We start from the raw sequence: 13,948 nt of genomic DNA on the forward strand, positions 1-13,948 counted from the left end.
GACTACGATAACCTGAAAGAACAAAAATTTACGACTAATATTAAACAGTTTAGAAGAAAACGGTGAAGTATATCCAGAACTTTCGGCGCAGCTGAGCGACGAATGCGGCGAGAGTTGATTGGCTGCTGCAGCGAGGGAAGAGTTCCAGAGACGGCGGAAAGCGGTACATCGAGGGACAGAGCGACCCAAGGCACCATGGATCTTCAGGCCTGTCTCAACGAGGGACTTCAGGTCCTCATTGCCAGACATCGAGATCGTCACTTCACGGGACATCGCGGGATGAATCGCCGAAAATAGCAAGTCGAAAAATGGAACTAAATTAATTGTTTGCATTTTTTGTTTTTTGTTTTGAGCATTCAAATAATATTTGTGTTAAAATTTTGTAATTTCTTTATTTCATTATGATGATTTGTAGCCCAGTTGAGGTTATGGGGGGGTCAGACCAAATCTTGCAGTTACTTTTGTCAATGAACCAGAAAATGAAACAGGGACAACAGGAAATGACACAGAAAATTGTTCAGGGACAGAATGAAATCAACAACAAAATAGATCAGGCAATTCACAAAATTGAGGTAAATTCACAAGAGATTGCTAAGTTAAGGAGTGAAATAGGCACACAGTTGCAACAGGAATTCGGCAGGGTGGAGAACAAATTTGATGTCTTTAAAATTAATGAACAGGTAGCCACAAATACAAACAAAGTAGATGGGTGTGCAAATAATGTGGCAGAAATGCAAGTGGAAAGGGAACAAACTGGTTTAGAAACATGTGAAAGGGAAATAATAGTGTCAAAAGAAAATATTGAATTCTTTGGACATGATGTAAATGAAAAAATAAACATTGAAAACACATTTGAAAAATTTCATGATGAAGTAAACAGGGAATGTTCGGATAATGTAGAGAAAACATTTTGTAAAATAAGAGTTAATGGACATGTGAACAGGATTTTGTGTAAACAGATGAAAAAAGTAGAAATTGAAATGCAAACGTTCTCAGATACACTTAAGGATGAGTTTGCTGAGGAATTGATCAGTGAATTGAGTTTTGCAGATTGCGGAGAAATGTTAAAAGGGAGATATTTTCAAAATGTAAGCAGTCATGTACGAAGATGTGGGTTGTGTATGCCGAATAGTGTACAAACTAAAACTTTCGCACTGATCGATGTGAAAAAAACTGTGCAACTTGTTCAGAGGTTTTTTGTGTGGAAACATGCGTACAGAATTGTAGCCGAGATAGTAAACAGTTTTTTGTTCTGTGCAAAGACAGAAGAAATGAGTGGTAAATGGACAGGGGTGATGCAACCTCTGGAAACAGTGTGTGTAGACTTGTTTGGCCCACTGCCAAGATGGAAGGGTAGAGTCAAAACTAGTTGTGTTGTGTTTGATGTTTTTTAAATTTTTTGCAGTTTTTGCCATTTTTTTTTTTGTTCTTTGACTTATGTACTTTTTAAATAATGTTTTGTATTTTGTAGAGTTTTTGTATTTTTTGATGAATAATGATAGGATAATATAGAAATGCACAAATAAGATTATGACAGCAATTTTTTACAAGATTCTTAAAGAGAAGGAAGATAAATACATCAAAGTGGATGTGAATATTTTCTGTTGTTTTGAAATAATAATAATGGTATAAATTCTTTTTTAGTAGACAGTAACTAAATAATATGTGAAGAAATGCTTTACATTGTAAGAATTTCATTGCACTTGGTTAATGTTTGTTTAATGTTGTGTCATGAGATGATGTTAACTGAAATTTATTATGAGTTATTTTTTTTTGAAAATGATATAGTTTTGAAATGGTTAAAAACTTTAAATGAAAATACCACATATTGGTAATACTAAATGTTTGTTTTGAATTAAATAACAGGGTGACAACATCCTATATTAAAGGTGTGAAATGTAATACTAAACGTTAATGAATAACAGTCGTCGAGTTTTGAAGCTGCAGAAGCAGTTGTGTGTTCATGATGGCCAGAGTTTAGGTGAATTTTTGTATTGCCCTAAATAAGCAGCAGATGTTTTTTTGTGTAATGTGGTTTGTGAGGCAGCTGGGGGGCCAGGAGGTTAATTTTAAATATGTTTCCGGCATGGAGTCCGATGTTTTTTTTTTGCAAGGGTGCGTCCTTTCTCCTTGGTCGCTCCCACCCCTCATCTATGTTAATTATATGTGCTGTTGTTGCTGAAAGGGAAGATATGGCTTGAAACCTAAGGAAGGGCATTAGTTCATGTAATTTGTTTTTGAAGAATAGAAGCATACGTCTGTATCTTAATGAAGTATTTGTCATGTCATGACTATAGAATTGTCAACTTGTTGTTTTATGGAAATTTAAGTAAAGTATGTAAAGCATAAAACTTGATGTGTAATGACAAGTGCAGTGTATATTTGTGTATAACCTTGGTGTATTTTTTGTGTATTGTTATGTGTAAAAGGTTAGCCGAGCTGACTAGCAGCTAAAAGGGTTATAGTTGGGCGTCCCTTACCTTTCGGCTAGCTCAGGAGTTAGGAAGGAATGATAGAAGAGGTTGGAAAAACTGTATGTAATTTGTGGGTATGTTATGTGTAAAAGGTTAGCCGAGCTGACTAGCAGCTAAAAGGGTTGTAGTTGGGCGCCCCTTACCTTTCGGCTAGCTCAGGAGCTAGGAATGAGGATAGAAGAGGTTGGAAGAACTTCGAGTATTTTTGTGTATTTTTTTTGTATAATAGGTTAGCCGAGCTGACTAGCAGCTAAAAGGGTTGTAGTTGGGCGCCCCTTACCTTTCGGCTAGCTCAGGAGTTAGGAATGATGGAGAAGGAGGTTGGAATAAGAGTAAATTTGTGTATTTTTATGTGTGATAATAATGTTTTTGTGTAATTTTTATATTATGGTCAATGATACATACTAAGAAATGTAAGCGAATAATGTCAAAAGGAAATGCAGTGTGTTGATAAAGAATTAAGTTTGTGTGTATTTTGGTGTAAATATTATGAGGTTGTGTAACATGTTAATAAGAAAATTTGAATATGATGAGTAATGATGTAGTTTGTTATAAAAAAATTTTGAAGTTTCAAATAACTAATTTAATGTTTTCTGGAGTTGTATTTGTGGTGGAAAGTTTACTATGTGAATTACTGTGTCTTAGGAAGTGATGCATCTGTTCAGAATAGTTCATGGGTTATCAAGGTTGAGCAATCTAGTTCTAATTTTGAAATAAGTGTTATCCAGAGGTTGAAGTTAATGATAGTGTTATTGTGAAGAATCTTAAAATTTTAGAAGTTGTTTTTTTTGGGATGAAATATAGGAAAATTTTGTGTCAACAGTTTTGAAGTGATAGTGTTGTCAAGTTTTTGTTAGTGCAGATATGAAGAGTGGAGATATTGGTTGATTTGTGGGTTAAAGTGGTTATTTCAGGGGATTTGAGGAGGTTGTCATGAGCAGCAGAGAATAACGGTAACTGGTTTTTTAAGGGATTTAAAGGAAATAATGTGTTTTGAGGTTTTTTATTGTCGTCGTCGAGGTTTCTGCCGAGGTGTAAGTGTTTGAGAAGTTGACGTTTTTGTTTTTATCGTCGTCGTTGTTAAGGTGGTCATGGAGACGTAATTCCTGGAGCTTAAGATTTTCGTCGTCGTTGAGGTAGTTATGGAGTTTATTGCAGCTGGTGTTGAGGTTCCACGGTTGTAAAAGTAAGTTGTTCAGAGTTTTTTGTTGTTATTGAGGATTCTTCGTTGACCAGGGGGTGTCTGCTTGAAGCTTGTAGAGAAACCAGTTTCAAAGTTATTTGTATTTTGCACTGATGAGAGGGAGATAACCGTTTGTGAAGAGTTGTTGACAGTTTGTAGTAAGAGATATGTTTTCAAATTTTTGGCTTTTTAACAAAGGAATTGATGTTATTGCAATTTTTAAGTAACATCATTTGGTAATTTCTATATAAACAAGGGTAGTAACTACTGGATGCATTTATTTCTCAGGATGTTTTGTATTTATTTTGTACAGATTAGTTTTTCACTTTTGTAACTTTTCAATTAAATGAAGTGTTAATTTAATTGAAAAGTTGGGGGGGTAATGTAATGTTGCAGAACCCTGCCCTCCTAATTAAATAATTTTCTTTTAAACTTCTTTTTGTATAGGTAAATATAAATGAGTCAATGTTTTTAGAGTGGTGTGTATATTATGAGACAGTATAATCAGACGTTATGGCTTTTAATATATGTTATTTTCACTTGCTATGTGTTTTAAGAATGTACCTTGTATTTTAACAGACATTTACTATCAGTACTTTTTTTTATGTAATTTTTCACAAATGAGCCGCTGTTCTAGATTTTTACCTTATTAGGCCTACTTTTTCAGGTTTTTCTCAATAAGTTTAATTTTGTAAAGTAATTTGTATTATAATTATTGTTCTTAATTTTTATTTAACGTGTTGTAATATAATTATAAATCACGGGACTGTGTCTGGGCTGGTGTGATGGTTAGAAAGAGAGGCATGAGAGGCCTGTAAGTGGGAGTGAGAAAGGAACAGTGCTTCCCCGCCAACCGAGATAAAGACGGTAATTCCCCCCCTGCATGGGAACCGGGTGATAACTGCTCTCTCACGGTGTGGGAGAGAGAACGAGAATGGAAGTCCCCGATTTCGATGTGAAATTGAAAAGAGACTGATCAGGGGAAGCCCATATTTCTGTGTGTACATGATTTTTTCATGTGTTGTAACTTGTTCTGTGATTGGCTAATATCTGTAGAGTGAATGAAGCGTGCGTGTGATTGGTCGGTGAGGTCAGGTGACTTCTCCTCCCTGCGTGGAGAAGAGAGTGGCAGGACTTCACCAGTCGTCTGTCGATCGCTGCCACAGTAGGTCGCGTTCGGTGGCTTCTCACCAAATTATAATGTAATGTACTAATAGATAATTTCACGTTGGTGGTCGGAGCCAGGCCGAATATTAAATTAACCTAATTTGTTTTATTTTTTTTCGGACAATGAATTAGAAATTGCGGCCACCTTCGTCGGCAGTTGGCTCGGGGCGGAATTCGTTTTCGCTGGGTGCGGTCCTCTTCGAGGTCGCACCATCTTCGTGTACTTGCAGTAAAACTTTACTGAAGGACAATATTTTTTCCGGTAAATTCTCATCACGCGAACTACGAGCATTTGTTCGACGGGCATATGTATGTGGAATGAATGAGCAGCCTCTTTTTGAAGTGTTTGGAATCGTCTGTGCAACATTCTATTTAAAAATAATAAAAAACATCAAAATTTGTAATCGGCGTTGAACTGTTTTATTTTGTATATAACGAACCGTTATAGGTTCAACAAAGAAGGATTATGAATCAAAGAACGAAAGCGAAATGGCAAAGAAGAGGGCAGCAATATCTGCAAAAGAGCTTGCTATCAAGAAACAAAGAATAATTTATGAAGCAAGAAAAGAAGTTGAATTAGTAGATGAGGAACTGAAAACACTTACCAGCTGAAAGAGCTTCATTATCATAAATGAAAACTGTAGTGTGTATTTGAAATTGCTGCAATTTGTAGCAAGATATGCTAGTGTGTATTTAATTAATTTTTATTTGTTATTTGTGAAGAGACATAAAACAAAACACAGACTGCAGGTCATTGAAAGGGACGCTATAACAGAGCTGCCAACCATTACAGATTTTCCATAATTATTATGGATTTTAACCCGGAATTACGGTACATCGCTGGTTTATTACGGAAACGAGGCTTTGTGCTGCACGGTAACGGAGAAAATTCCTTTTCTGCTGTGCGTGTTTCGTGAACGCAGTTTGAATACATTGCTTGGTTGCTCAAATAACGGAACTAGTAAGTGTGCGCATGTACAATGTACTGTCGAAATAAGTAAATTAATTCTTGTGTTTTCAAATAATAATGGGATGGTATTACGTCCGTTGTACGATACAACTAGTACATATTCTCGGACTTATCGTTTGAAGGCTACTTACATCACGATAATTTTTGTACAGTACTTTGGCTAACCTATGTTGTGTTAATTTATTTCTTGAAAGCCATTTTTTTCATCATAGTGTTTTTGTCGTGTCTACAGACGTGAATTTTTTTATGTTTTTCGATAGTGTTGTGTTCTTCAGTGCCGGTTGTATAAATGAAGCGTGTGACAGAATAATATGTATCTGGGGGGAAAAAAACACACAAGTCTTGTAACCATGGTGCTGTGCTCAGAATAAAACCATAATTATTAATAATAAATGTCCGGTGGAAGCGTCAGGCTAATTATCTAAAAGGACTTGCCAGAGGGGCACAGCCCACTTACAAACACAATTTAAAATTAACCTCCCTGACAGTAGGAAAGGTTACATGGATTGTGGTTTCAAGTAGCAGCAAATGAAAACAATCATATGGTTTGGTTTCATTAGAGGCTTTTACTGTTGATTAGTAGTTTAGTATCTTATCATTGGCAGTTTCTTACATTTGAAAATATCTTACGGCATTACCGCCATTACAAACAAAACTGGTAACAATGTTAGATTCTTATTTTTGATACATTACATTTAGTACACTAACGAATAAAATAAAAAAAAAGGGGGGGATCACCATTTCATGCTATACTAAGTTCAATTGTTTAGGAACATTGAGCTCGCAGGCTCATAAAACAAATATATGTGTTTAAAATACAATATTGTATAATAATAAGGAAAATGTCCTAAAACTGGCGGAGTTATAAAGCTGTTCTTCACTTCTTTTTGAGGGGTGCCGAAAGATGGAGGGAGACTCCGTTATAGAGGCTCACGAGTTACATTTTGAGGTGCAAAAATCTGGCGCCGGAACTGGGCCACCATCTAAACTGGTCTGGGGTCCTTGAAGCACTCTGGAATTCTTGAGTACTCTGGGATTCTGGAACCCTGCCTATAACCAATAATTTACATGGATTAGCTTGGTTAGCAGGCAGTTTATGCCGGGCGAAGTTAAGCCCAAAAAAAGGCAACCTAACAGGTTTGTGTGGGACGAAGTGCAGCTTACCTTAGCTGGCAGGGTGAAGTAGATAGTGGCTGTCCCTGGGGGTGATCCGGGGACGCGCGGCGTGGGAGCTCGCGGTAGCCATAGAAGAAATAATTATGACGAAAACCAAAAAAAAAACTAAAGTTAACTTAACTATTTGGGCAGCTACGAAGAAAAACTAAAAAAAAATCTAGGCGACATGGCCTGGCTCAGAAAGCAACTACATTATTGCCGAAAGCGGATCACGATAGCTGCTGGTCGTTACTGCGACCTGTTGCGAAGATGCGCGCTGGACGAGAGCTGCCCTAAAAAATCCCTGAAATGGCGCCGGGACGCTAACTTAAAATTAAGCCCTGTCGTCTGTTCCTCTGGAGGAGGGGATCGGGAAACCCGAAGTGCTCCGAAGGGCTCCGTAAGAAAAAAAAGGCTCCTGCGCCCTATCGACTGAGTGTGAGGTCGACTGTTTCTCCTGGTGGGGATAGGATGGTCAGTAGTGCGCTCTCGCTCTCAGCTGGTTCGTCCTTTCGCCGATAGATGGTGTGGGCATGCGGATCGGAGTCTCGTAGAGACCATTGCGGCACTTGGTGGCCGCGGCTGGCCGATGACCACTGTGGACCAGGACGGGGTGGGGGGTATGTCCGGTGAATGACCTGCCCTGGGAGAGTTCGCCGTCCAGACGTTGGGACGTGCGGCGGAGCTTGAAAAAAGGACACTAAAACGTGTTAGAGACCGCAAACTTCAGCACACCTCCGAGAAGGGGTGGAGGCAACCATGGGAAGCTTAGGGCGGCTACTTTCGTCACGTGTAGCGCTAAACTCGTGACGAAACGTGACGGCCAGTGGATACTGTTGCTGATGATAGCCCTGTAGTCGGCTAGACCCAGCAAATTTGGTGGGAAACGGCGGTGAGAGCACTATACTGCTCAACAAGCTAACCTGCCGGTACACTCGACCGAACAAGTTTGGATGGGGCGAAAACAGCGGGCGAAAGAGTAAAATTAAAGTTATAAAAAAAATTTAAAATTTTGTAAAACTAAGAAAATAAAAAAAATTTGTGCCTAAAGTAGCACTGATTCGGCACAGTCTTCAGAACTTTCGACTTAAATATTCAAAAGAATGGCCATGCTTGTCGTTTTCAAATGTTTGGAACGCCACTGTTTTGTAATGTATGCACGTGTGACTTTTCGATTGCACATGGTGGAAGGGATGACTGTAGATGGCATATTGAATCAAAGAAACATGCAGAACATTTTAAAGCCGTGACGAGCAATAAATCTATATCTTCGTTTTTTCGCTACATATGAAGAAACGAAAGTAACGAACGCATTTATTGTTTACAAGTCCTTGTGTTTGTCTTGTTTGTTTACATGACATTCTTTATCCAACCAGGATAAAAGAAGCAAATAAAAAGACAGTTGTTTTAAAGTTTAACTTTCAATACTTTGAATTGAAGATTCAGAATATCCAGTAAAATTATTAATATATCTTACATATTCAGATGATTGTATTGTTCAAATAGATTTTTTTTATTCATTAATTTGCATTGTATTCATATTTTTCTTTTGCATATTATTGTTCTTGTTTTATCTTGTGAGTGTGTTATAATGCCCCAGGAAAAATTTATTGTGCATGATTTACATGTACTTTTTTCATATACCTAATTGCCATTACGGATGGGTGTGATTTGAGGTTGACAGCTCTGCTATAATGTAAAGTGACATATTTAAAATGTATTATGTTATTTAACGAACTTACGTATGTATATAATGAAGAAAATACAGCAGGGTGCTAAAATTTGAGTAATCTCTTTCTATAATATTATATTATTTCATCAAAAGTATGTTTTTTTTTTTTTGTAATTCTTAATATCAGGTAAATTTTGAATTTTTAATCGGGGAAATCGGGTAAAAATCAGGGAATAGTTTTGGTGGCTGTGAGTGGCCACCATGAGCTCCAGAACATTGTGAGACAGTATCAGTATGCATCATGTGTGGCATTTGCTCTGTACTGAAACAGCGTGATCTGGCTGTAGGAGCTATTGGAACTATGTTCTTGCTCCATCCTCATTGAAATATTTAGCTCAGAAACATCGCAACCTTAAAACCAGAGCAATTAGGACGTCAAAAATAGCTTAGAAATAATTCATCATATCAGGAATTCATAGTGGAAGACTTAACGAAGAAAACTTAACTGCGACAAGTTTAAAGTCTCCAGAGATGCTTCCTCTCCATTCCAGCAAAGCTGGAAAAACACTTCTTATTCGTACATACCATCTGTTCGCTTCAAGTGTCATAAGTAGAAGACTTAAACTGATGCACTTAGGACCACAGTATGTCGTTAAGCTATGGGTTCGCCAAAATGTGTCAACATCAGTAAACTAATGTTTTTATATATATAGGTAAAGCAGCTAGTGTTTTGTCATGAATAATTGTGAAGTGTGTGCTTTGGGAAGTATAAAGTTAAAACAGGATCCTTTTTGAAATATTATTTTGGACCACAAAGTATTGACAATGATTATAGACAACCAGAGTTGAAAAATAAAAATTACTGGTAACGTGATTCCCAACACTGTTGTTTACTAAATGCATGTTTGCCATGTTTTGCCACTAGCGCATCCTATTAGATGCCAGGTAAACTAGCCCTGAAAGCTTCTGGCTTTTCTCTCCAGAGCTGTTGTTGACATACAAGATGGTGTAATATAAACGTTGGCTGTCTCTTCGTTGTGCCAAGCTGTGGCCCTATTATTTTCATTGTTAGAAAATGTGTAACAAAGTTCAGTTTTCACGCATGGGTAGTTGGGAGATATTCAGTTAGAAGGTTTTATGATACAACAGTGACAAAATGCCTATTTTGACCATGTTGAAGAGATTAGAATAAATATACCAAATGACTAATGTCTTAAAAGTAGACACTGGTAGTTTGATGATTTTTCTTTTTTTTTTATACTGGTAATGATTTATATTATGTTCAGTAGATTATTTTATAAAGATGTGTACTATTACCAACATCCTGTCCTGTAGTATAGAACGTTGCCTGAAGGTAGTTCAGCTGAGGTAATTTATGATGCCCACAAAGAATTGTAAAGCTCAAACTTCTTATTCACATTAAAATTATGTCATACTTAAGAGAACCAAACAGTACAGTAAATAGAATTCAGTCTGGATAGGGTAAGGGCATATAAATAAGGATGGTGTCATACAAATTCTACCAAGTCTCACATTTGGTTTTACCATTTTGAAACACATTTACTAGTCTCTTGTGTTAAACAGAAAGAAAATTTTCTGTATGTTTTCATTCATGGGGAAAAAAAAAAACATTAACGAGCAAACATTCGGAAGGTCTTGATACAACATTGTATGAGTTTCATATTTTAATTCACTCTGTTCTTGTGTAATCAGTTACTTGGTTATCAGTTTTAGTTGGCACATTGGTAATTTGTTTGGATATTGCAGAGAGTTTTTTAATGGTTCTTTAGACAGTTTACCTACTATCAAAATATTGTAGGGATGCATTTTCAGGATCTCTGTGCGAAACAGTTGGAGTTTTCACTGATGCCATTTTTTCTGGTCCAGTTGGCTTGGGGGTCATTCACAATGCAGAACTAGTCGTCTGAATTTTGAAGCCCAAGTGTAAATATTTTATTTGGAATGGCATTTTGGCGACAGAAAGTTAAGTGGAGACAAAAGGAATGCCACTTTCTATAACAACCTGCCATTTTGAATACATTGCTCAATAACAAATGTGAGGTTTTCATCCCGACAAAGCCACGGCGGAGACTGAAAACAGAACATACAAAGCTGTTCCATGACACTCTCACCACCCCTATACCCTTCCTCACTCGTTGTGGTCCTTTATCTCACCCAACTTTGTACAAGTCATTAATGCAAGTTCTAACAAACAATTGAGATATTTAAAGTTCAGTTATAATAAAAAAGGGTAAAAACCACATGTTGTGATTCCACACTTCTTCATACCCTTCAGTAAAGTTAACGTCCACTTTATGTACAGCTACGTGAACTCACTTTCATGTAATTAATGCACGTATTAACACTTTTCCATCCCACTAATATTTAGTATTTAATGTTCCTGACAGTTCTGCATTGCTGTAAGCATTTTAATATGATTTTTTTTTTTACTGGAAATAATTGGATGAGAATTGTGAATGTGTCTTCCTGCTTATTTGTTATTAAGTAGTTTTGTTATTTTTTGAAGAAGAAAATTAGTATATATTATTTATGGGACTGAAAAAAAAATGTTTTTGTGTTTAATATAGTTTTGGCATGTTTACTACATTGCATCAAGGGTTTACTGTAACTCTCTAGCTAGCGTATGTTGTCATAGATGTGTGAGGTGTTGTAATGCACATGCCTAGCATGATTCAGCGTGGCCTAATTCAAGCGATGTGTGCAGGCCGTGAGGAAGTCCCTGCGGCTGAGCGGCCACTTCCCGAGGCCTGGCTCAAGCCAAGGGTCCCCTCAGCCGAGCATGAGCTGCCTTGTCCCCACCAGAGATCAGAGCATGGCCTCCACTGCTCTCTCATACACACATTTCAAGGTCAGTGAGCTGGTGCAGACTTGAGAGGGTGTTGGTTGCACGGTTCTTCATAGTGGACTCAGAACTCTTGAGTCATGCCACGTGTCGGGATCAAACTCACGACCCTTCCCACATGAGTGCAGGGTGGCTACAGGGCGTGAGTCACATAAGTGTCCCTAATTAAGGGCGCGGTTGAAGTCGAAAAAATCATCACTGTTCCGAAACATTATTTTGCGGTCGTGATGTCATTAGGGGTCTCAAAGCGATGTCCCCCACTACTCCGCGCGCTTGTATTTAGGCTAGGGCCGGTCCCAACGCGGTTCAGTCGCGAGAGAGTCGTCGAGCGGGGAGGTTGTGTCGCTGCTCTGTTTGGCCTTGAAACTGAAGCACGCGAGATCTGGGAAACCTCCCTTCTCCCCTCATCCATGAGAGCCTAACGCCTCCGCGCAGCGTTGCCAGACTGCTCCCTCCCCTCCCAGGGGCGCGCGGCTGTCTGACGTGTTGGTCTGACCCGGGCGCTCAGCCGGCCGGCTGAACGCGATCCGTATGGTGTGGCGAGGATGCAGCAGTGTTTGGTTAGGGGAGTGGACAGGACAAACAATATATCAAAAGCATTATATGAAAGACACATTATCTTACACTACGATTATATTCTCACTATCCTTTTATGTTGATTTGCAAGTGACGGTAGACATTATTTCATAGCCAGATATTCGTTGCGACGTCCATTATTTCCCTGCCGCTGTCACTGCTAGTAATTCTGTTGGTAAATAACCTTTAAAAATAAACTTCACGAAGGTTGTTAAGTTACAATTACTTTAATTATCCTACAAAAATTTTACATATATTTGGCGGCACATTATATTTAGTGTCACGTCATGAAACAGTATAAAAATGAGTAGAAACTAAACAGCAAATTAAACAGCCTCATAAACATACCTTCTGATACAGTTAGCGGCTACATAAATATTCTATTAGACATGTTTTAACTTGAAATGCCTCTTGAGTCTTATGCAAGTACACATTCAATAGGTAGTATGCCACATATGAGAATTTCGCAAGAACAGTATGTCAAGATCGAATATACAGTATGTATATAAAATATATATATACATACACACATATATATACATACACACTTATATATATATATAATATTTACACTATCATACATGATCCATGAAATGATCACTGTGAAAAGAAGGGTGATTTTGATGGGATAAAATTACTGTATAAAACATACTTAGTATTAATTATAGAAGAATATAAATTGAAACTGTTACCATTGTTAAAAAGTCTCCTTTTATGCCAACCCAATTCAAACATATCAAAGTTGCAATTTTTGCAAAGTAACATTTTGGTGGTGTGACAAAACTCTTCGCAGTACATGACATATCACTAATTAATTATACAAAAACTTGAGTGTGACTACATACTAAAATATAAAACACTAGTAATACAGCAGTTATAATTAAAATTATTAGTAAAAAGAATGTAAGTTACATGCATTTTATTACAATGTTAAGCAGTACAAAAATAATTATAGAAATACAGTACATAGAGTTTGTTTAATAACTAAAATATTTAGATTTTTCTGGCTGTTATTAGCGTTTTTTTTAATTTACATTTTATTTAAGTACAACGTTTTTCCCACATTGTCATCTTCATTGGCAGTACGCAAATAATACCTATATTTTATATTTAAACCACGTTAATAGTATTCACAGGAATAGAGAAATTACAATGGATAAGCAAGATATAGCATTATTCTATCATTTATTTTATTACATATCAAGAAATAAATTTTGAGAAATAACACATCTAGTTTTAGTTTCCTGATTATCCCAATCCCACACTGTTTAATGTAATTGTTGGTCACATTAACTTTCAATGCAATACCGCAATATTTAAACATTCAATCCATTTAAAATCCAGAGTGCCTTGTTGTGTAAATATTGTGCAGGAATTCAATACGTAATATGAGCTAAAATCGACATGAGAATGGAGGTGGCAATAATACAAGGCAGTAATTAATGTCCAGGAATAGACGCAATTCATAGGCCCGATGAAATTAGTAGTAGTTACCAAGTTACCCTATATTAATTTACAAATTTTGGAACAATAAATGCTAATAATTAGAAACATATGAATTAATCTACAAAAACAAACCACATCAAAATACTCACATTTGCAACAAAAAAAATTGTTTTCTCTAAAAGTACCATAGCACGCATGCGGAACAGACATTGGAAAAATGTATACACAGCACTTCAAATTATTGTAATACGCAAATCATGTTTTGCAGGGGACCAACATTTGTAAGATGCAATGTCTTAGTAGGCATGGGCCAGCCAGTAACATGGAGACAGATGGTGTTACAATCTCACATGGAAGCATACAGAAGTCGGATATTCTCCTGAATAAGATCATCAGGGCCGGATTTAGAGGTCTGGAGGCCTCGGGGCAACAGAGGAGCGGA

General features: G+C 37.1%; 1 protein-coding gene across 1 annotated transcript in view; it reads left to right on the forward strand.

The window, feature by feature from the left end:
- Positions 1–13,948, forward strand: part of LOC134527431 (protein regulator of cytokinesis 1-like) — a 236,415-nt gene that overhangs the window by 169,210 nt on the left and 53,257 nt on the right. The window contains exon 12 of the mRNA XM_063360107.1: positions 11,347–11,490. Within this exon, the coding sequence (XP_063216177.1) occupies positions 11,347–11,490 (144 nt within the window). The remainder of the gene's footprint in view (positions 1–11,346; positions 11,491–13,948) is intronic.

Source organism: Bacillus rossius, chromosome 1, assembly GCF_032445375.1.
Source record: "Bacillus rossius redtenbacheri isolate Brsri chromosome 1, Brsri_v3, whole genome shotgun sequence".
NCBI classification, from domain to species: domain Eukaryota; kingdom Metazoa; phylum Arthropoda; class Insecta; order Phasmatodea; family Bacillidae; genus Bacillus; species Bacillus rossius.